Source organism: Eleutherodactylus coqui, chromosome 1 (assembly GCF_035609145.1).
Source record: "Eleutherodactylus coqui strain aEleCoq1 chromosome 1, aEleCoq1.hap1, whole genome shotgun sequence".
In the NCBI taxonomy this organism is placed as follows: domain Eukaryota; kingdom Metazoa; phylum Chordata; class Amphibia; order Anura; family Eleutherodactylidae; genus Eleutherodactylus; species Eleutherodactylus coqui.
The window spans coordinates 72,070,826-72,095,635 of NC_089837.1; the positions used below are offsets into that span (position 1 = coordinate 72,070,826).

General features: G+C 41.2%; 1 protein-coding gene across 1 annotated transcript; it reads right to left on the reverse strand.

The window, feature by feature from the left end:
- Positions 1-592: 592 nt before the first annotated feature.
- Positions 593-24,386, reverse strand: TRIB2 (tribbles pseudokinase 2). Its single transcript, XM_066597107.1, has 3 exons — positions 23,193-24,386; positions 20,213-20,505; positions 593-3,040 (listed from the first exon to the last, which is right to left on the reverse strand). Exons 1-3 carry the CDS (start codon positions 23,460-23,462, stop codon positions 2,572-2,574), a joined length of 1,032 nt encoding a protein of 343 aa, XP_066453204.1. The 5' UTR covers positions 23,463-24,386; the 3' UTR covers positions 593-2,571.
- Between the last annotated feature and the right edge of the window lie 424 nt (positions 24,387-24,810).

Consider the following 24,810-nt stretch of genomic DNA (forward strand, 5'->3'; position numbering starts at 1 on the left):
TACATTACTAGTGATGTAGCGTTCACAGCCTAGTAGGGAGTGTTGAGCTGTTGCCGAGACTGCGCATGTGCGCTGTCTCTCTGCAATAGTAGATAAACTCATGGCGAGACAGTGCACATGCGCAGTCTCAGCAATAGATGGACATTCCTTCCTAGGCAGTGAATGTTACATCACTAGTAACGTAACCTACACTGACCTGCCAGAAGAAGAATGCCGAGAATGGATAGACCATAGCAAGAAGAAGAGGATCCAGACGATTTTCAGTGAGGTGACCCGGGGGACTGGAGAAGATCAGCGAGGAAAAAGACGCGGTAAGAAAACTGCCTGGGGAGGAATAGGCAAGTATTGATTTCCCAAACCCCCCCCCCCCCCCCCCAATGACAAAACCCTTTAGGCATTTCACATTTTCTTACTAAATCACTTTTCATACATCACTTATCTTTGCGTAAATTTGGGTATAGAGACCTTGTAAAATAGGTTGTGCTTGATCTGCTTTCCAATATTCCTCTTATGACTTCCCCTTTACCAAACCAATCAATGTTACATAAAAGTTCTACAAAAAAAATTAATAATAAAGAAAACCTTGGAAGGATTTTAGTTAAATATGCACAATTTATTGAAGAGATTAAGACAAAAACATTAAACCAAATACATAACATTCAAAGCACCAGAGGCAGTAATACCCCACCATGCACATTTTATCACCAGTCTCATCTTACTAAGGGTAGGAGAAATAAAATGGGTCTTATGGGCAATAAAAAGGAGGTTGAAATTTTTTTTTTGAAGAATCCAAAAAAACAAAAACCAAAAGAAAGTTTCAAATTCCTTCCAATTCAGCACCATCTCGAGTATTTATTACCACTCCTTTGACGATAGATACCAAAATAGAACCAAGGTCAGCTGCAGTTTTGTCATTTAGAAGTCAAGAATATTATAATATATACTGTCCTTAAAAAAATAAATCCAAGGGGGAAAAAAATAATCTTCCCACAGGGGCAGGCAAACTGTTTCCCAGAATTCGAATGCCAAGTAGCTGTACACACATGCCACATACTACAATTAAGCACAAATTCAAGTAACATTTACATACTTAGAGAGTCTACATGTACCTACCCAAAAAACTTGACCATTTCACAAAACAGATACAAGCAGGTTAAAAATCGGAAACAACTGAGGTACGGGGTAAAAACACAAATATTTATGCTTATATTTTATTATAGAGCAATACAGAGGTGGTGAGGGTGGGAAAATGCCTGTTATAGTCAATACAAGCTATATAAAAAAAAAAAAAAAACGTAAAAAATAAAAAAGTGCCAAAATACACACAGGAGAAATAAAAAGGAAGTGTTAAGTACAGCATGTAATATGTCATTGTAAGTCAACCCGTAATTTAATTGAAGTACTGGCTTAATACATCACTACTGTGACATTTTCATGAAAAATAAATAATTCTTGACAATACAAAAGGTGCACTTAATGCATGTCCGTGCAGGGGCGATGGAAAGGGAAGGGGGAAGCGGAGGAGACCTTAGTGGATAGTCATAAGCTTATAAAACTATTTCCTTTGAAATGTTATTTAAAATAAACTCTCCCAAAGTGGAAACAAAAAAAAAAAAAAAAAACCTAAAAAAATAAAATAGGATGAGGCGGGAGACGAGTCATTAGTAGGCCATCCCTTAATAATGGCGCTGCAGCTTATCTCATATATATATCACACTCCTGGCTGTAAGTGCAAGGTGGCATTTGTGGAAGCCAATAAAAATCAAAAACCCTGTTTATTTTTTCCAAAAAGGTAATCTTGTCTGCCACAAGCATAGCGATACTGCATCTAGGAGTCGGAATTATAGTAGCTTCCTGTAGCAAAAACCCATGGAACAGAAAAACAGAACAGCTTGTTAAGTGAATTACTTCCTCTTAAGGGAACAGAAAAAAAAAAAGAAACATTAAAATGTCATTTCCCGGACAGGAATATTAAGTAGTTTATAATTAGACCCTAAGAGGAATAAAAAAAAAAAAGGTAAAAAGAATGTGAAAAAAACCCAAAAACTAGCACCCACTTTTTAGGTCAGTGCATCCAACAAGTTTATTTTTGTATCTCAATGTACCAATTTGGCACAAGGAAAAAAAAAAGGAAAAAAAGCCAATTGTACCTTCCCTGAACAATGGCACAAGAAAAAATTCTAACAGTGCGATGCCAGGATGTGCGTGGCAAAACATTGACAAAAATTACTATTTAACAGGAGTGACAAAAGCTGCACTGGAATTGGCTTGTGCAGTCTCCTTGGCTCCATACAGGATGAAGCTACAGTTTTTTAATCCATGCTAGTTAAAAACAAACATAAAACACATTTATAAAATAAAAAGACTAACTGTATAGCAGCCTTAATGCTACATGTGTAGAGTAGTTCCTTGCAGACTTGTCTTCTCAAAACCCAAGAAGCCCAGTGTAGCTTTTTTTTTTTTAAACCAGCTACCATGCTGGGGCAATACAGATTTTGAATACTAAGGTCCGGAAGAACTCCTTCATGTGGCCATGGTCAACTCAAGTACCGAAAAAGGAAAGTCTTGTGCTCAGTTAAAAAAAGGGTCCGTTTCCTCATCCATATTGACATCAGGCACCAGTTGATCCAGCACTTCCTTAGCACCATATCCTGAATTCAATGCATTGAAATCTGTGGAAAACCAAGGATGGTCCAGAATTTCTTGAGATGTGAGCCTTTCTGCTGGATCCCGACGAAGTATGCTACGTATAAGACATTTTGCCTTAGGGGATAGTGTCTCTGGAATGTTAAACTGCCCGCGACGAATTTTGCTGAACAAGGAGCTAGGCTCAATGTCGTGAAATGGATATCGTCCAACCAACATGGTGTAGAGCATGACACCTAGACTCCAAACATCGGCAGCTTTGCCCGAATAACTGCCATTTGTGTTGAGAATTTCTGGGCTCACGTAAGCCGGACAACCATGTTTGTCTGAAAGAGAGTCATCATTTCCTGATAGAACATAAGCGTCCTCCAGGCTTTCCAATTTCACCTTAGTCCTGAAACGAAAGAGAAGAACTTCATTTAGTTCATATGTCAAAACAAAATAAGAAAACTCAACATTAAAAAAGGTACAAGAACAAAAATGTAGACCAAAACCCCTTTTTTTTTTTTTAATTTGTTACAATTTTTGTTTTCGGGTTGAACTATGCTAAAAATACAGTTCAGCACGAACCCAAACCTTGGGTGGTTTATCTCAGCCGAACCCACTAAAATCTCCCCTGTTCTAAGAAGGGAGGAGAAGTATGGTGGCTCAGTGGTTTTGTAGTGCTAGGATCCTAGATTCAAATTTGACCAAGGACAACATTTGCATGGAGTTTGTATGTTCTTCATATGTTTGTGTGGGTTCCCTCTTCATAATAATCACCTTTATTTATATAAGGCACATATTTATGAAGAAGAAACTCCATGCACATGTTATAGCCAAAAAGGAAGAAAAAGGGGCTTGGCGCTCCAACAGGAAAAAGATCTAGTGTGATCCTGAGATGGCAATACATTTTTCAGTCAGTCAGTGGACCTCCTTCTATAGGAGGGTACTACCGGCCAGACAGCTCTCCTGTCTCCACGTCAGGATAAAGGAAAGGACCTGTGGATCTTCTCCTCTGGGGATTAGATATACGCAAACCAGGACGTGAGGGGTTAGTGGGGGACCCCAATTAAGGTCATCCCACTGACGCCGGGTAAGTCCTGTTTCCCATGTTTATACATCTCTGTGTAAAGCACTGCAGCGCTATCCCTTATATATGAATTCTTGTCCATGCAGATGTTGTCCTTGGTCCAATTTCAGCCCAGCGCTGCAGAGGGAGAAGTTGTATGGCTCCCAAACAACGTAAAACACTGTTAATTAGAATTATTTACTAGAAGAACAGTGAGACTATGTAACTCTCTGCCACAGGAAGCTGTAATGCTTGACTTGTTGAAAAATTTTACAAAAAGGACTTTGCAATAAAAATTACAAATTTTGTGTGTTAATTAAAATTGTCACTGCATTTTCAGACAACTTGTCTTAATATAAATCATTTACCCGAATATTTCTATGCTGAAAAATCCCCCTAAAGTGCTGGCCACTAGGGGGCCTCACTTCCTTCTAGTTTGATAGAACTACCAGTGCCTGTTGTCAAGTCAAGTCTGCCTCTAGTAACAGACACCAAGATGCATAATAGAAAGGAAGGGGATGGATGTTGTCTCATGCTGCCCATAGAGGTTTATGCTGAGGTGAGAGGGAAGCTGCTGGAGGGAGACAGAAGCAGAGAGAAATGCATGCTACTGCAGATAACAGTAAGTGATTAGGTTACCGCTACTGAAGTCACATCTACACTGCTCAATACTGCTGTATGTAGTTCTCCATTATGCAGTTGTGTGTCTGTGTGTCTTATAGTTAAGGAACAGAATCTCCTCTTTTCTCCATGTGCAGTGTCTAGAGAACATCACAGCAGTATCCACCCACCAGCTCAGGTACAAATGAGAATTAGAGATGGAGCCTGCAGGGAGGAAATTGGTGATAAATGCAGCATGCAAGTCATATAATGGCCTGAAATTGCTATTTCTCATGTACACACAGCTTATTCTGAGAAGTCAAGTGAATATACTGGTACACTTTAACTACAGAAGGTTTGCTGATCCAAATATTTATTCAGATTGTCAAAGATTGGAGCCAAGAAGAAGTTGGCCTCATTGAAGTTATTTTGCCCTGAAGCGATACCATACAACAGGTTGAACTAGATGAACTAAGGTCTTTCAACTTTACTATTTATTATATGCGTCTATGCTATATTTTGGATGCATTCAGTTATGTCCAAAGAAACTCACAGAAAACAATGTTTAGAGGAGAACAATTAATAAGATGATTGTATACAATCATGAACTATCCACAGATAACCTTGAAGGACCTAACAGAGAACATTCTAGATAAACACTTTATTTGGACAACAGGTGTGACATATGTATACAGTGGTACGGCAACATACAATATCAATTAGTTTTGGGATGACCATTGTATGTTGAAACTATTGTACATGGAAACCATAAATCTACAGAAAACACGTAATTTGTTCAAGATTCCCAAAAATGGTCAACAAAAAGTAATACAAAATTAAGATGAATGAAAATAAAGTGGATAACTGGTACAGATAAAGCAAGTTCTTACAGAAAGAGCTTCTGGAAGCTATAAATTACTTATGTGGATGACAGAATCTACTTCAGAGCCTTCTACAGTGCAAACTGTGCACCATAAAAACAGTATGGAGCCACCTCACTTGATGTCCAAGGAGCAGCTATAGAGCAGTACAGAAAATCTAGTAGGCAGTCAACCAGTGCATACACTTCCGTAATACATGGGTTTTACCAGTGAAATGCCCATACCGATTGGCTGGATTGGCGGGATGCCCCAGATGCGGACTGTCTGACATTGTATGTTGAATCTGGTTTGCAGGCCAGGAAAGACTCTTGTATGCTAAAAATATTGTATCCTAAGGCTATTGTAACTTGAGGGATCACTGTATACATTTAGGAATGTCTTCAGGACACCCTTTATAGAAGGCATTGATCATTTCTGTTTGGGGATCCGCTAGATCAATATATATGACTGATTCGATTTTGTCTTAGTGCTGAAGTCATGTCAAAAGAGGAAGCAATTGAGGCTGTGAATGCTTCCCCATTAGTGGTGAATGAAACCGCAAAGCTTCAATCAGAGGCAGCCATGGCACTTAGAAACAGGAAATGCATCTTTGTCTCCATGGTAACAGACAGGGATCCCCATGCAAAACAAAAGGCACTTTGATAGGGAATTGAATTGCTGCATTCAACACTCTATAGACGTCTGTAGAGTAATGAAAACAACTAGATCAATTAAATTGTTAGAAAACCATTTCACAGATCAACACCTCTGTTTATAAACCCCCCCCCCTTCCCGATTCTGGAGACCACACGTCAAGCTCAAATTCTAATCTAACTTCTTTACTAATTAAAAAGGAGCTTCTGAGAATACAGAGGGGTTTACGTCCCCTTTTAAAAGCCCCTACAGAATATTTCCACGGAGGGGGAGATTGAAGGGAGCGTCTCGAAGAGAGAAATCTCACCAGAATGATTTTCACGGATTTCCCTGCCTGTTTCCAAGGAAACCAAGACGTAGGTTCCGTCTCTAAGAATTACTGCTGTACTTCTGTGGTTTTCCCTCACTGGTAATGGAAAACATTTTGCATTCAGCTTCATCTCTAAAGACCTGGTAATGCCTTTGCGTATTTTCAGTCCTCCAAAGTCAAACACTTATTAAGATAAGGGAAAGAAAATAAGATGACAGGTAATAGAAGGGCGGAGTACCCACCATCTCAGGGCAGATGAGGTCATCGATTATGTAGATAAGGAAAATATATCCATCACATACATATAATCAGCGGTGAACAAAACCTTCCACTTCATCCTTGGAGACCTACTTTAAGTATTAATTTAAAGGGATGGTACCAAAAAGAAGCGGCGAACAGTCATGCGTACAATTAATGGCACGTGACGGCCCACCGCTTATGGGTTCTGTGTTGCAGGCATTGGGGCTGAAGAGCTAGACTCGGAGCAGCCAGAATTTTTTATTGTCCCGTGAAACCCCTTTAACAATGTTTTCCATAGATTCTATATCCACTCTTGGGACTGCCTTCCAATACTACACCACTGCAAGAGCTGCGGCAGCTCCCATTTAGAAAGGGTTGCTTATAACAATTCAACGCCTTTAAAATACATTGCAGAGAGTTCCATAGTAAAGAACCATATGTTCAATAAGCAATATATACTTATATTGGTACAGTGACAGAAAAGGTATGTTCATTGCATACAAGGAATGGACTCATGCCTTGTTCCTGTATACTGTATAGGAGAACCAGACCTCACCATCACATCCAACTGGCACAGGTGCAAAGCTCCTTACAAGAAAAAGCTTGGATACATGTATTGAGCCCTGCACCTGTAATCACTTGAATGTGTTCAAAGATTTTCAGCCTCTGGATACAAAGAGTTTCCATTCTCTGTCAGCAGTCAGATCTTCGATATGCTGGGTCATTGATGCACTTGATGGAAAAAACCTGTTTGGGCTATGTCTGCTCCATTTCATAGGTAGGGCTGTGGAGCGGAAGTCAGTCTTGAGTGGAGTCAGTAGAAATTTAAATTATATATTAAAAGGAACCTCCAGTTTCAAGACAAAATTCAGTCCCAGGACTTGAGGAGAAGGGAGGTATATTGCTTGCAGTTTTTCTCAGCTGTCCCTCCAGTCCAACGGTTCCAGGTCCTGTTTTTGGCCATCCAAGATGGCCAACACAAACTTCAGACTACCAATGTACTACACCTGCTCTCTGATTTGCTCGAGTTGCTCATGTGATCAATGCACAGTATGCATTAAGTAGTTAGTAAATTGCAGCTGCCATCTTGGACAGCTGAAAATGCAGCTTGGAACAAGATGATTGGAGGGATAGCAGAGAATAACTACGGGTAATAAATCCCCTTCCACTGCTGTTCCAGGACAGAATTTTGTCCCAAAACTGGATGGTCACTTTAATATGTAATAAATTAACAAGGTGTTGCACCAAGATGCACAGCCCCTCCCAGAATGCGGGGCTCAGGGCAAACAGCTGATCGCCGTAGGCCCCACTCTCGGCACTTCTGTCAATGAGCAGATTTTGCCAGAGGAAGCCGTTTTCAACTACATATGAATGACCATCCATTAAGACCAGGAAAGCAGAAGGTCCACCAGAACGAGGAGCCACTCTCTATTCTGGCTCATAGCCTGGAGTCCTGAGCAGAGTCCCAACAGGACATATTAATAGGAATGCCATCTTGACACAAGCCCTTTAAGCTTAATGTTGTTGTTTAACTATAATAGGTTAATATTATACATAAGCCATTCATGAAGGAATCAGAGCAGAAGTATATGAAACTGTAAAAGTTGGAAGTTCATATCACCATCTACACAACTCTGCTTACAGAGGGGGTTCCTAAGTAGGGTTCCCCCTGTCTATGATGTCCATATGCCGTAATGGGCATATGGATAGAAGCTTTCTCTATGAGCCAACCCCGTTAAGTTTTTTTTTTTATTACCAATTTGATGTTTGCTGCATAAATGTCAAGTTTGCAAAATTAAACAACCGATCAAACAAATAAAAAAGTCCCTGTAAAAGTAGCCTACTATTACCGATCACTCCTTCTAATAAGTGTCTTTCATTTGAACCTGGCACAAGAGCCAAATGCCTGCGATATGGTTGACAGTCTGGTGTCAGCTGTCAGTGATACGGGTACAACTACGGTGCCAAGTTCCGGCAAAGCTATGATAACCCTGTTATCACAAGTTCATCGTACTATATGGAGCTGCCAACACTGAAAGGTCCACATGTGCCCCCCAAGCAAAAGTAACACCAGTTCAGATATTCTGTCAGACCATATTACTTGAGAATCTAAGTGGCAGGCCATGATAAATATGACTTAAAGTAAATCAATGGAGTTCTATACTCTGGCTGCCTAAACTATGCAGTGAAATGGACAATAACTAAACCCAGGTTGACAACCGTAAAGTTAAAAAATAAAATCAATCAAGTCCGAGGAAGCAGGCGCCAGCAATAAATTTCCAAAGGTATTTGTCTTGCTTCTGGCTTGTGTCCAGACTTGACTGGAAGCACCCAATTAACTATAGTAGGTGTGAAATTAGAACAAATGATGAACTATTCACCTTCAATAAAGAAACCGCAAGTCTACACGCGTGTAATATTAGAAGAGATGACGTCACAGATGCAACTTACTTGTTTCAGTAACACATCATAAAAATGGATGACGTTAGGAGTGGCCCTGGCAGTAGCCGGTCATATAAATGTAGACTCCAATGGGGTCATTTAAAGGAGTTTTTTCTCCTGATGAAGTGAAGCATTACATGGTGCTTATTACAATCAATGGGCCAGCTAAGTTAATGAATAGGCATGTTGGGTCTTCCAGAGTGAGAGACACTCTCATTTTTGACTAATTAATAAGGGTTGTAAATAGGGGACACTATTCAAAATTCGCTAAAATGTAGCAGACCAGAAAACCATAAAATACAGAGCTGCTGCTGCCCTCATCTTGGGTGTAAGAAGTGCCAACCACAAATCATTCCTGGTAATGGCATAATGATACCTTTGTACATTGCATACTCACATATCTAAAAGGTGTCCATATACCTTTAACAGCTGTCTGACAAATGCTTGAATGACTGATAGCTCCTTCTCCTCACTTCCAAACAAAACACGAATGCTCAGTTTGACCAAGCACTCACATGGTTACTTTACAGGGGAAATTTTTTTCCAGGAAGGAAAAAAAAGGATCGAATGTTGAACTTCAATGTGCCAAACACTTCCCAAGATTATGCATTATGGAAGAGTCAGTAGGCCTAGTAGAGGGATTGTACAGTAAAATAGCAATATTTGTAGAGGATGCAAAAGTATGTAAAGTAATTAACCCAAGAGAGGACAGAATATGGTTGCAAATGGATCTGGGTAAGTTGGAGGCAGAAAAGTGGGAAACCATGACACACTAAATGGGAAACCACTGGGAAACACTGACATGGAAAAGGACTTGGAGATTTTAGTTGACTGCAAGCTTAACTGGAGCAACCAATGTCAGGTAGCTGCTGCCAAGGCAAATAAGATCATGGGGTGCATCAAAAGAGGTCTAGGGGCACATGATGAGAACACAGTTCTTCTTCTTTACAAGTCACTGGTCAGACCACACATGGAATAATGTGGGCAGTTTTGAGCACCGGTACTCAAGAAGGACATATCAGAGCTTGAACGGGTACAAAGGCGAGCAACTAAAGTAATAAACGGAATAGGCGGACTACAATACCCAGAGAGGTTATTTAGTTCAGAAAAAAGACATCTGAGGGGCGACCTAATAACTATGTATAAATATATCAGGGGACAATACAGAGATCTCTCCCATCATTTATTAATACCCAGGACTGTGACAGTAACAAGAGGGCATCCTCTATGTCTAGAGGAGAGAAGGTTTCTACACCAAAACAGAAGGGTGTTCTTTACTGTAAGAGCAGTGAGACTGTGGAACTCTGCCCGAGGACGTGGTGATGGTGAATTCCATAAAAGGGTACAAGAGGGGCCCGGACGCCTTTCTGGAGTGTAAAAATATTATATTTTATAGTCAGTGTTTACTTCATAAGGGTCGGTGATTCGGGGATTATTCTGATTGCCAAATTGGAGCCAGGAACGAAAATTGGCTTCTACATTATTGGTTTTTTTTTGCCTTCTTCTGGATCAACATTGCAGGATAATAGGCTGAACTAGATGGACATATGTCTTTTTTCAGTCTTATATAGTATGTTACATGTGATAGTCGGCTGATCAAACCGAAAGCAGCGAGTTGGGATGACTCTTTAATGTGTAAGGGGATCTTAAGGAGACACAAACTGCAATTTTGCATTGCACTATAGTGTCGGAGACACAAATTCTCTTACCTTTTTGGCTGGTTGTATCATCAGAATGACTATGATCCTCAACTATCGATACTCCGTGCTACTCTTGGAAGTGCCCTAGAGGCAGAATTTCTGCTCAGTCCAATGAGCCACTCCAAATCTCTGACAGCTTCAGCGGTCTCCTGCTTAGACGCTACAGCAGTCAGTGGTGGAGCAACACTTTGGACAGATAGAAAGAGCCCGTGAGCTAGAGTTCCCACCTCCACAGCACTTCCCGAAGCGGCATGGAGCTCTGATCCAATGAGGTCTATAGATTATTGTATCGACCGTCAGATATTACAGAATGCATGTCCGATTCTCTTGAAGGAATACACATTTTAGATAATGAACTATAAAACAAATATATTGTTAATGCTCCCAGTAGCATACTGACAGCTAGCATTATATATGACCTAATCACTACCTGCCTCCATGAAAAACAACCACGTGGGTCAGAATGCTTGCTTCGCACTACTCAGCGCTGCATACAAACAGAATGCTGAGCAATGGTCAAAATTTACACATTGCTCATACGAGAATGTGCTGATCAGACAGCTTCCATCATATCCTCCTCTCGCTGCCAATGGCCTTCCCCCCTCCAACACAAAGCTTGTTTATTCATACACCAACATTGCAGTTTGGACTGCTGTCACAATATGACTAAATGTGGACTCAGCACATTAGACTTCATCCAGATTTAATATCATGACTGTGTGTTATATATTCTATGTAGCAGAGATTCACTGGATATATTAGTCAATTATGGCAGGAGTAGGGGGGGGGGGGGGGGGGGGGGGGTCAATAGCAACCCTGACAAGGTTTTCTCCATAGGAAAACTTTATCATGATTCAAGCAAGGTAATTCCTATATACTATAGCTCTATATTAAAATGCAGAGTTTAGAGAATCACTTCCAAAACAGGTATAAAAATAAACTTTAAAGCATTCCTGCACTTTTCAGATGACTTTTGTAAAGCTGCCATGTGCATACATGAGGAATACAACTATTCCTGGCCGTTATAAAACTTGTATCCTGCATTTACCACCAGTTTTCCCCTTTGCAGGCTATATTTCTAATTCTTAGTTTTCCCTGAGCTGATGGGTGCAAACTGCTGCCATGATGGCTCCCATACATAGCAAATATAAGAAGATCCTGCTCCTCTATATTTCTGTAGCACACCCTCAAAAGACTCATGAAGGACATTATACAGGAGTACTGAGCAGCGTAGATGTGAATCCAGTAGCTGTAAGACAATAAATCATATACTATTACCTGCAGCAGCGACTATGTTAGTTTCTGCTTCTCTCTCTATGGGCAGCATGTAATCCGACCTCTCAGGCAACTTTTAGCCCATCTTAGGGGGGGGGGGGAGAAATGGTTGCTAATAAATATAAGATTTTGCAAATCGCGACAAGATTTTTCAATCTTATCACCATTTGCGACTAGTCCCGCCACCATGGGCAGCTGTAATGCAAGAGTTTATTCTGCAGCTTGCAGGCAATATGCCCCACCTACTGACACTGACTGGGTGACAAATCTTGTGCCACAATTCCAGGCAGCTTGCCTATCGAGGAGAGGGGGCCGGGAGGTGAGCATCATATCTATGCATTGGGTAGGATGGGGAGGAAGCGGACTAGCCATGGACCTGTTGGAGCAGTGAGATCAGCTGCTTGTCTATGGACCTGTTGAAAGGAGGGGGGGGGAGTTGTCTCTGGCTGGTTTAGCCTTACTATAACGCTTTTTAGGGTGTTTCTCTTTAGAGTGTGTCTCCTTCAGGACGGGCTTCCTGTACTTTCCCACTGTGTTCACCTTGCATGTAATTATATTTTGTGTGAGGGTACTGTGTGTATGAGGGGGAGAAGGGCTGGATTTAATTATATGGGGGAGTGGGCAGTAGGGGCTAAATGTAATTTGCAGGGGTGATGGAGATGGAACGTTACTATACTGTGGGGAAGGGGACGCAGTAATTATACTTGAGTTGAATGCAGGGCACTTCAAATATATTTTTAATTATAATAGTACTTTTTTGTATTTCGTGACTAAATATTTTATTTGGCTTTTAAATTTTTCAGGCTAGGTAATTTTTTTCCCCTTTGGAGTCCTGCATATTGTCTACCATATAGCTTTCAGCAGATTTTGCGTAGAGCGATAGCTCATGTTCGAAAAAAGAAACATTTCTCTGATAAGATATACCACAAAGTTGCTTATATTTTGCCTGAACTACTAATTTCTGCAAAGTTTGTTGGAATAACACTTCTCCTTAGGGAGAGCACCTAGTAGGTGTGAGGTGACAAAGCCATCCATGCTCCTCTGGGAAATTTATGCAAATGAGATGACACAATGCCTCTACCACACCACCTATTAGTAGGTAGCAACCTTGCAAGTCAATATCCAAAATTTTAACAGGCCTTGTAACAACGACTAGCAATATAAGCCAAAGCCAGATTCTCCTCCAGAAGGAAAAGCTAACTATGCAAAGTTTGTTAAAAAGTTTAGCGACAAAGGGGAAAACAAAGCTGGCGACACTGAATAGGGGAGTATTCGTCTAATTATGCTGTGATATGGGCATGGTGGATGTTTCCAAGTGGTAACCTATCAGAAAGCTCTAGCGCTGATCACATCAACTAGGGACCGGACCTACAAAAAGGCAGGAGCCAAAGCCCATCAGTCCTCAATCGACTTCCTTTCACACGATCAGACAGGCAACAGCCTTCCAGATCCAGTAGTAAGCCTACTATAATTTTGGGAAGAACTACTGTGGAAGGGGGCGGTAATATGATTTTGTAACAATGTTACAAATATTACTAGAACCTTATACTGCGCTCAATAATTCTTTACACCTAGAACAGCCTATGGAATGTGCTAATAGAAAATCTGCTGAAACCAACCAAGTAGTCCTGAGAGGAGACACATGAGCTACACATATGGGAACAAGGACTTGGCCACCCACACACTAGTGAGGACAATCGGACTGTAAAGCCCTATTCAGAAGGAGTTTGTACACAAAACTAAATGGTGACATAACTGCTCCATCCAGAAGTTTACTCCAAGCAGGAAGCACGGCCTGTTTAGCTGACACATCATCATATTTTATGTAACCCAGATTATATTGTATTCTTTGCTAAAGCTGATTAACAATTTCCTCGAGCCCCATTTGTGCTCTATTCAGTATGACTGAGGTCAAGGAGGTTAGCACGACCAAAAGTAAATCAGCTGACTGCCATAAAATGACACAAGAAAAGCATTGTTAAAGGCAAAGGAATCCAGAGGAGACTGCTCATTAGATGGAGCTGGCTTCACACTGAGCAAGGAAAACAGAAACATTACTGCTTCAACACAATGGCCTATACCAGCCATTACCATAGTAAAAACACTGTAACAAAGTACACAAAGGCCTATACCAGCCATTAGCATTGTAAAAACACTGTAACAAAGTATAAAAAGGCATCTCCCGTGAAAGTCACTAGCCATTATAATACTCCTAAGGATTGTCACTCAGCTTCCCACCAAGTCTGTATTACATATACATTCGCAATGTTATACAGATTTGCACAGTCCACCACGTCTTTCCTCCTGCTGTTCTACTTTGTGTAAATGTCAGTCTTCACTGCAGTTCTTGCATTCTGTTCTTAAATCGGTAATTTTAAATGGATGAGCAACACATACTCAAAATTGTGCACGGATTTGTCCATATATAAAAATGTGTTTGTTCTTCATTGGCTCCTACATGTCTTGATGGATCTCAACCAGACTTGGTATACAAACTCTTCATGATCCAACTTACAGTACTTGGGGAAGTGGGGGGTGGAAAGGTTGAATTCTTTGCTGCTCATAGTAACCAATCACAGCACAGCTTTCATTTTACTACAGCGGATATGAGAATGATGATTGGTTGCTGTGTGCACAGTTTTCTTTTTACACAGTTTCAAAAAAATTAGGTTTATTGTATAATCTAGGATTAAATAAGATGCTTTGTGATTTAGTATGATGAAAAATTTAGACGTAGGCAAGAATGCCTCTGAAAAAATGTAAACCCATCAGGCAAGTCCAGTTGGAAGCAAAGAGAGTGAAATCAAGTGAACAACAACTTAAGAGGCCCCACTTCAGGTATTGCAGGAAAGAGCAACTACATCAAGGGTTGCAGAGACCCTGGAAAAGCATGAGGCCAGAATTCAAAAAGAGAGGCAAAGAGCTGGGACATCAAGGGCTGCAGAGACCCAGGAACAGCAGGAGGCACCAATTTAAGAAGAAAGGAAAAGAGCCAGTGCATCAAGGGCGTTAGAAACCACAGAATAGAATGAGGCCCAACTTCAAGTATGGCAGGAAAGAGCCACTCTATTGAGGGCTGCAGAGAACACTAAACACCATGAGGCCAGAATTAAAAACAAGGAAGACAGAGCCAGTGCATCAAGGCATACCCAGGCAACGCCAGGTACATAAAACTTGTGTTGGCATAAAATCATGCTTTATAATTCCATACTTCACCAATTCATAACACGTAATGCTTTAAGAGTGTTTTCCCATTACAGCTTTTCATGGCAAACTGCCCAAGCATTCTATGGTAAACTGCCCCATGTGAAACCACCCTGATGGCTAGCCATGAAAATTATCCTAGTCTGCATGTTTGAGAATGAAGAAATAAGCTCTAGTGGGAAAAAAATATGCTGCAAAATATAATAGCATTGTTACTTCAACCACATGCCACCAACTTCAAGTCAAACCCCAGAGCCCCCCATACTGCCATCATTTGGTACTCAATTTTGCACAGTGACAAGTTGCTGATTTAAAATGCAGCCATACTAGGCCAAGAGTCAGATTTAGAAGGCAGGAAAAGACTTCCAACAATGAAATATGTTGAACACTACAATGGTGTTTGAAAGAACCCTACGGCCTATATAGGTGGCAGGGGCATAACTATAGAGGATGCAGGGGATGCGGTTGCACCCGGGCCCAGGAGCCTTGGGGGGCCCATAAGGCTTCTCTTCTCCATATAGAGAGCCCAATACTATGAATAAAGCATTATAGTTGGAGGCCCTTTTACAGGTTTTGCATTGGGGCCCGGGAGCTTCAAGTTACGCCTCTGATAGGTGGCATGACTTTTACAAGATCATGGCTTAGTCTGCAGCATAACAGACATTGCAATGGTCCAATCTGCAAAACAATGTAGATAAATGCCTAGAAACAGTCTAGTATTTCTCCACACATGGTTATCCAATGGAAGATGTCCATCTTGGAAGCCTATCTCAAAGAGGAGAGGGAAAACCATAGCACTAACCAGCGAAGGCATCTGTGGTTGAAATTTTATAGAATTTGAGCCAGGCCACTGCAGGAGCCAAATGTCAGTAAGGAACTCAATGGGAATAATGTTCGGTTGTTTGAACATTTTTAGGAGGACCAAACTCCTTACTCCAGACATTTGTCCAGCTTTGACCTAAAGCCTTAATCTACATAACAAAATCTACCCAGCAGCTTTTTAAAACCGGAACAAATCTCAAAAGTGGTCAAACAGGTGGGTCTTCAGCTACAGGTTATCCACTATGACCTTAAGGAACCCATCATTCAGTCTTTATACTGGCACATTCCTCCAACCAACCAACCCCCATGTCTCCTAGATGCCAGGAAATGGATTTCGCAGTCATGACATAGAATAAACTAGAAGACTTTCCTAGTCACGGTTGCTACACACTGAATGGTGATGCGATTCAAAAAGACCGTACAAGGACAGGCTGATATTGTAGAATAAATATTATGTACTAGAAATAGTGGAGAAAATAGTCAAGGGTGATGAAACAAGGCACAACAAAGTCTCGAGATACAGTAAGAAATATCCTTTTGATTTAAAGAGGCCGTACAGATTAGGAAATCCATTTTCAAATCCATTTGTATTTAACTCTGTCCCGTGCCAAGGACCCTTATTTATTAGTCACAACTGGCAAAAATGGCATATCCTAACTCTGGTGGAGCTGTCAAGTCTGTGCATTACATGGACAGCCCATTCATTTTAATGGGCACTGTGTTAAATGTCACTTCACCTCTGATACCCTCACCAATCTCAAGAACAGGGTCCTGTGTTCCCCTCTGCCTGTCACTGCAGGGTCAGTCTACCTCCCGCAGTGACACCAAAATGCGTAGAGCGCTGGCGGAACATGTGCGGCCACCACTCCATTCATTTCTCCAGCAGTCCCATTAAATGGAGTGGCAGTGCGCTTACATGACCATTGTTCCCAGTCTACTCCTCACTGCAGAGGATGAAGTAAAAGCCCGTAGGGAGGAGGACAAAGGACATGGGATGGTCAGTGTGGCGTTTCAGTGGTGAGACCCCCACCAATCAGCAAGATCAGGTTCAACCCTACTAAAGCATGCAAGCTAAAACCATCATTAGTTCCATATGGGACCAGCTAGACGTGTTACCCTCATCATTAATATGGTATGGCTGATATTAGTAATGCAGCAATATTAGAGTAGGGGGTGCATTACTGGAAACAAGATAGATTTGCCATTCAGGAGTCTAGGAAAGCTGAGTAGTTGTAGTGACAGTTATATTTCTTTTTCTTCCAGCTTTCCCAGAAGCAGATACAGAGAATAGACTATCATCTAGAATCCCTTTTATAGGCTCAGTGTCTATGATTTTGCCATACAGCTCCGATCTAGGCACTCTGCGCCCATAGCATTGACTAGCTAGCATGCTTTGCATAGTACTGCTATACCGTAGGACTGTACAATGGTGCAGACATCTCACACTAAAATAAGCCGAGCCCCTGCACTGACACAGCTAATACCCGTTGAGAGATACACTGTACCATTATATTCCGCCTGTATCATGTGGAGATTATTTAACCACAAAGGTCAAATCTTCAAACGCTGCTAAATAGGCCATTACTGTAATCATTCGCTCAGGTCTGCGCACACGTTTTATGTTCTATACTCAAGGGGAAAGGAGACAAGAAAAAAAATGCATCATTTGGAAATGATGGCACTGGCAGGAGTTTAACATTAGGGACGCAATATGTGCTCCAGTACACTTCCAGATGTAGCAGAGCTGAGTTTGTGATTCAACTCTTTAGAGCTGTAGGTCTATGTAAAAATGAATTAACATTCTAGAGGATATCTTTTCAATACAGTTATGCCAACTCTCTGATATCAAACAGTTCTGCACTTGTGTGCAAGTTTGGCTCTGCTACATCTGGATTTTTTCTTCTTTTTAAGGCCAGTTTCAGAGGAGCATAGTTAAATATGTCCACAGCATGGATCCGTATTACGGATGCATTACAGCCGTATGTCATCAGTATTTCATCTGCATTTGCCTCCGTATTGTTTTGATTTTCTACTGGGGAAATACTGATCCGTATTTGCACAATATAACATAGTTACAATTTGGGGAAAGAAACGCAAAAAAATAAGTCATGTTGCATTTTTTTTTAAAAAAACAGCCATGAAAATATGGCCATGTGGACAAAGATGCATAGATTTACATTAATTCTGCATTATATAAATACAAAGTACGTTTGCCTGAAACTGGCTTGAATCGGGATGAACTTTAAATAGAAAAAGATTTCCATTAAGGGTAAATAAAAATCACGAGCTTTTTTTTTCAGTTCTGAAAAATTGGACTTTTTTTGCGCTATTTTCACGCAATATTTATGCGTTTGTGATTTTTTGTGTAATTTTGTTTATCCGTTTTGCATCCGAATTTTGATTCACTTATTAAAAAGGAAAAAAAAAAATGATATGCCAAATGATGCAATTAATGGTTCTACACTTGGTTATGGTTGTCATGATTGCATGCGATAAAAACGGATCTCAGTTGCATCAAATGAGTGCAAATCGTTCTTTTAATCGCACCCAAAGACTTGAATGGGCGTTTTTCATCTTAGAATGGTAACAAAATAGAACAAGCTACAATTTCTTTTGAACATGTGAATAAAACCAATTAAAATATACTTAATTTCCGGCCAATTTCAGCCTGATTTTTTCTGAAAATCAGTGGAAAGAAAAAAAAACAAAACAAACCAAAAAAAAAACGGTAGTTTGCATATAGGCTTACAGTTTTAAAACTGGAAATGCAAAGCAAAACAAAACAAAAAACAAAAAAACTATAAAAACCTCATGTGAATGTGTCCCTACAACTCCCAGATACAGTAGTGTTCATTATGATTAGTCAATTTCAATTAGTGTACATTAGTTAAGAAATAGTCACATGTCCACATTCCAGATGCAGGTACAATTATCTATCCCATGGGAAGAAGTCACTTCTCATATACTCCTTGTATACTAAGTGACCAGATGCATTTTGCTGCAGGATAACCTAAGGTCGGATACATTTACTACTCCACATTCCATACATTCCGCACGGTACATACATCATATACTGCCTGAATGTCCTACCGGAGCCTCCACTTTGTTAGCTTTTATTTATGGTAACCAAGTGCAGTTATCTTAACCCCTCATTCCCTTTAGATTGTGAGCACTTAGGCTAGGGCTCTATCTTGCTATCGCCATTAGTGGCTGTCTTTGTTATGGTATGGTAAGAGTACTGTAATTGTATATACTGTGTAGCCTAAAAGCCGAATCCAGCGTTATAGCTCAACAGTGGTGTCCTATATTGCTATAGCAATAGCGTACTTGTATAGGTAGGCATGGATGCGCTACACAATGATATGGAGCATAGGGGCCCGGAACATGGATTTCAATTTTGTGTTGTGGCCCCTGTAAGAGATATAGAGTAAAACCCAACTGCAAATTGAAGAGTAGCATGTGAGAAGCAGAAATCCACTTTCCACGTCTCACTAAGTCCCGATGGACCGCTGCTATGACTGAAGCACAGAAAGCGTACGCGAAGTGGCCTCCTTCTGTTACGATACATACATGGAGCCGTTCGACTGTGCAGTCCAGGACTGACGCTATCACTGATTCAATACGGACGCAATGCAAATTACTAGTAAGAGCATAACCCAATCAGAAGACAATGCAAATTTCAGCATGAATGTGTAGGTTTGAATTTGGCGCAGTTGCCTCTTAGGACATGTCTTCATTCCAGGAACTCTCAATGTGTACCTGAATCTCCTGTAAAAGACAATGGATGATGGTGGTAGCAGAAGGAGGTCACTTCGAAAACGCTTTCCTTCCTTCAGTCACAGCAACGCTCCCATGGGACTTGGAGAGACGCGGAAAGCGGATTTCTGCTTCTCACATACTACTCTTCAACTTTGCAATTGGGTTTTACTCTCTCTCTCTTATTGCAGGGACCACAAGACCAAATTGAAATCCATGTTACAGGGCCTCCAGGTGCCCGTGTACCATACCATCATGTAGCGCATCCATGTCTTCCTATTCAAATATGCCATTTCAATATAAAACACCAGTATTAAGAAATAGCACTGGATCCATCTTTGTGACTATACCCTGTATATTCCACAAGACATGGTAATACTTTTAAGGCATGTGATGTTGATGTTGTTCTATTATGCTTTCCTCTTGTATCAATTGAAAGAAAATAAATATATAGACGATACAAAAACCATAATATTTAGATAAATGTATTCTTGTGTTATAACAGTTGAGTTTGCAAGTTTTAGAAGAGCAAAGCCATGCAGGATTTTACGTAAGCATACCTACGGCACTAGGAAGGACAAAGCAACTCCATAGAGTTCAATTCAATACATTCAGCTCTGCTACATCAGTAAGCAAACTATAGAAATCTTACCGTTCTTCATCGTTGAAGACAAATTTTCTAAGTTTAAGATCTCGCAGCACAACCCCTCCATCGTGACAGTGTGCTACGGCCGACACAATTTGATAGAACAGTCTGGCAGCTTCTTCCTCTTTGAGCTTTTTGCAGGTACGAACAAAAGAATGCATGTCCCCATGGCTTTTTTCAAAGAACACGTAAGCTTTAGACTCTCCAAGAATGATCTCAGCTATTTGGTTAATGTTGCTGTGTATAGGTAGACAAAAACAGGGCGCCAAGGACTCCTGGTAGCAGCGAATATCGAAAACCTGCAGGGGGACGAGAAGAGGGAAGAAACAAAAGGATTGAGACAAGAGTGGCAGCAGACAGAAGCCTCACGTGGACTGGAAGTTGGAGAACTAAAGAACCATGCGTCCTGAAATTAACCATATGGCATTGGTTATAACAGCAGCTTGGATATACGCTCATATTAACTTTTTCGATTGCAACAGATCTTCCGTATAGAACCAGCCAGACACATATGGATCATATTGGATAGATCTGTAGACACCATTGAGGAGAATTTATGAAAAGCGGTGATCTTATGCCAGCTTTTAGCAGCTGTGCACTTGGGTAAGATGCACCAAGCGTATTAAGAGGCACATGTCTTAATAAATTTGGCGCATTGTTGGCCAATCCATGTGCCAGGAAAGCAAATCTGCATTTGCTATAAACTGGCATAAATTTACACTATGATTTATGCCAGTTCCTGGCATAAATTAGGGTAAACCTGTTAGGCTGTGGGAAGCCACTCCCCTTATTACTAAGCCGATCCACTTTTCTCAAAAAGTGTAAAAATGAAATAAAAAAAGCCTCAAGTTTTTTGCACAAATGTGTCAAAAGTTGAGGCTTCTTTCCACCAGAATTCTGCCACAGATGCATAGAACCCCCCCCCCCCCCCCCCCAAGTGTCTTCGAGGAACGCCCTACATATACTTCCTACATATGAGTCATACTCCAATAAACCATAGTCCACTTTCAGATGACTGTAATATGGGTGAATTTTAGACTCCACTGGGTTAAATTGTGCCAAATCTGGATACTGTGGTTTTGACACAGAGGCTAACAAACGTGCATATTATGGCCACAAAAAAGTGTGCCCATCAGCATAAAATGATTTGCTGATATGGGTCAATTCTAAATTGGCACAAGCACCCATATACATTGCGCTAATACAGGTCTGTGCTGTATGGATCCATAATACGCTGCTCATAGCCTGCTATGGGCCTATACTGTAACTGCAGGTTTATACAGAAGCTCAAGTGTTACAGCAATGGTTATAAGGGAGAACGTGGTGACTCATGGAGGCACCATATGGCGGAGTGCCTATGGATCATAATATAGACTAGTAGAAATGCCATAAAAGGTCCACGAATATGATTTTTAAAAAATGGGCTTCAGATATTTTTGCCTTCTCCTGGGTCCACAATGCAAGGAATACAGTAGTTTGACCTAAAATGACCTCCTAAATGAACGCTGTATGACTCCAACGTAAAAGAAAACCAACCCTATAGCCTTAAAATTTCAACAACGTACAGGCGTATTACACACTACAGCCGCACAACTGTTGCATGCATTCTCAATAAAACACAAAATTGCAGCATATGTTGCCACAGACACATAGAAGATGCAACATAATGTGGATGTTTCAGCATAAAGTTACATTTCGCATAAGGCTGAGGCTAGCTCCCTGGGTACCTTATGCAATTCAGGGGTCTACATTTCAACAAACTTTAGCAGAAAAATAAAGAATGAACGGCATTCATAAACAGGGCAAAGCATGAGTCATTCACAAGCAGCGATCACCATTAGTCTCCCCCTATAAATACATTTACTGCATGACAAAGTATTCAATTGAAAGCTTTCAGAATGGATTGCCATATTATCCTCCATAGGGAATTATGTGGCTGTCTACAGTTTGCAATTACATCATTCAAGCGCCATTGTTTATGAATGAATAAATGAATGGAGGAGACTGCTTTGGATGTTGCCTTTCTTACAGGATGGAGACAAACAATGAATGGAAACTGAGTGACATATGCAGGAGGGGGAAGAGATAGTTTGCTTAGGTGGGTTCCAAATATTGCAGACACAGCAATAATAGAGATGAAGTGAAGAAAAAAAAAATATATCAAAGGGCACCCAGTGATGTCTGTGTCTACAATGGCTTATTTGATCTGCAGCTTAGGTGCCACCAGGTACCCTCATAAAGGGTCTTTGTGTCCACAAGCTACTAGCAAATGAAAGATCAAAGCAGGTTCTTTTACCTTTGTGACTGCTAAGAAGTTATGTGCACACCTGCAGACTCTTATATTGAACCTCAAAGCTTGTGTGAAGCTTCTAAAGATCTATCAGTAACCTAGAACCCATCTCCAACCTAATGCAAGGTCAGAACCTCAAAGCTTGTGCGAACCTTCTGAAGATCAGTTAGTAACCTAGAACCCATCTCCATCCTAATGCAAGGTCAGAACCTCAACGCTTGCGCGAACCATCTAAGGATCCATCAGTAACCTAGAACCCATCTCCAACCTAATACAAGGTCAGAACCTCAAAGCTAGTGCAAACCTTCTATGGATCAGTCAGTAACCTAGAACCCATCTCCATGCGAATGCAAAGTCAGAACCTCAAAGCTTGTGCAAACCTTGCAGGGGGTCAGTCAGTAACCTAGAACCCATCTCCATCCTACTACAAGGTCTACATTTACAGACAGCATTAAAAAAAACAGATGCTATTGAATTAACAGGGCTTTATGATGTCTAAATAAACAAGTAGTAATAGGACACAGATATGGCAAACATTAACTTGACATTTAACCCTTTATAATAACTCAACTATCATGTACTACAATGCTGTAAATTGAGGCATCACGATGCACCCGTCATGTTAATGATTGCTACATCTGTACATCTTATAGCATGCAATAACGAGGATGACGACAACAAGGATCATGTATGTACCTTACAGAGCAGTTCCTCTCCACTATGCAGATGCACCGCTCGAAAAACGTGGTCTCCCTCCAGAGGCTCCAACAATAAGTATTTCCCAATGCAGGAAACGCAATGCGACGAGTTGGGAGTCTCTGGGGGGCTTGGGGAGCCGAGATTGGGGCTGAAGCTCTGGCTGGGTTCTGTGCACCTTATGGATGACAACTCTTCAAAATCCTGGTTCTTATTCCTAGATCTCCCATACCTTGTGATTGATATAGGGTTCGACCTTTGTATGTTCATGAGTATGAAAGAGCAGCCAAATCCAAGGCTATTTGGGGGGTGACTGAAGACTTTGTGCTTCTTTGAGGGTTTTTTTTCCCAATGGATCTGTGCAGAGAATGTCAAGGAAAAGGGGGACTGGGGTTGTGCAATAGCAAATAGGTCTTGAGTGGAAGAAAATTTGTCGTTTGGGGGGTAAGGCAGCTAGATCCTAGCTTTTCTGGAGGCGTTTAGAATGTTGAGAACTCCTCACACTTGATACATCAAGGTTCTAGAACGTTGGACTTGAGAGATCTAGAACGTCAGGACTTGAACGTCGGATCCAGTTCTTGTGCAAATCCTCAAGAAAATATAGAAAGAGGTCAAATCTTTACTGAATATAATTCCTTTTGCAAAAAAATAATCAATCCCAAGAAAAAATAAAATTCTTCTACTGATGGGTTTTCGGCCGCATGAGCTTCGACTTCACAAAAAAAGTTGGGCTCGGTGTTAACTGTAGATGGCGTGTGGAGCTCGGGCAATGATGTGCTATAGAGTCCTGGTGGAAGAATTAGCAGCAATGGGTGAAGCAGTCATGCACCAAGTGAAGGTGGCACATAAGATGGGTGAACAATAGGCAAGGATGAGCCCTGCATAGGAAAGTTCAACCAAGGACAACGCCGATCGGTGATGGTTGCTTCCTGTAAAAAACTCCAGCAGAAGACAATTGCAGCTTGTGAGGCGGTGCTTTGTGTCCTGGGTGGGAGATGATTGCCTTGCAATATAAGGTTTTTTCTAAGTCTATACTGTCTCCCCTATAGCGTCTTCTTCTGCGGAGGTAGGAGGGAGAGGAGAAGGGATGGCTCAGGCCGATCCCTTTCAGCAAGACATCATCTTCCTTGGTGTGTAGTAGTTACGTGGCCGGGAATGTCTCCCCTGTGCCTGTGTATGCTTCTCTTATGCTGCCTCACTACTCAATGTCAGCCGCTGTGCTCAGTTCATGAGCTGCCCGGCGCAGTGGAACAATGGGAGGTGGCTCCGCCCCTTTCTGCTGGAGGGATCTCTTCTGATTGGACGAAGAAACTGTCAGTCATCAGGCGAGCATTTCCCGCCCATTAGAGCCACACAGATTAGTGATGGGTCCTTCTCGAAGAGCCGGCTGCTTCTGAGAGCTGGAAAGGGCTCCTTTAAGTTACCTGTTCACTGCTGGAAAGGTGCCTTGTGCCCCTCGCAAGGACAATTGTTTGGGAGTTTAAGGGTTAATTAATGTAAACATTCAATGGCCACTGTGTCCTGTGAAAAGGATACATTGTATGCGGGGCCCACCGAGGGCTTTCCCACAGCCAACAGCTCAGAGGCTTTCTGCAGTGACAGGAAGAAGGCAGCAGCA

Excerpts from the sequence above, each read along its gene's own strand:
- TRIB2 (XM_066597107.1), bottom strand. The coding sequence starts at position 23,462 with ATGAACATACAAAGGTCGAACCCTATATCAATCACAAGGTATGGGAGA. Across the intron at positions 20,506-23,192 it reads GAGAGGAACTGCTCTGTAAG|GTTTTCGATATTCGCTGCTA; the intron begins GTACATACATGA and ends GTCCCCCTGCAG. Across the intron at positions 3,041-20,212 it reads GTCTTCAACGATGAAGAACG|GACTAAGGTGAAATTGGAAA; the intron begins GTAAGATTTCTA and ends CTTTCGTTTCAG.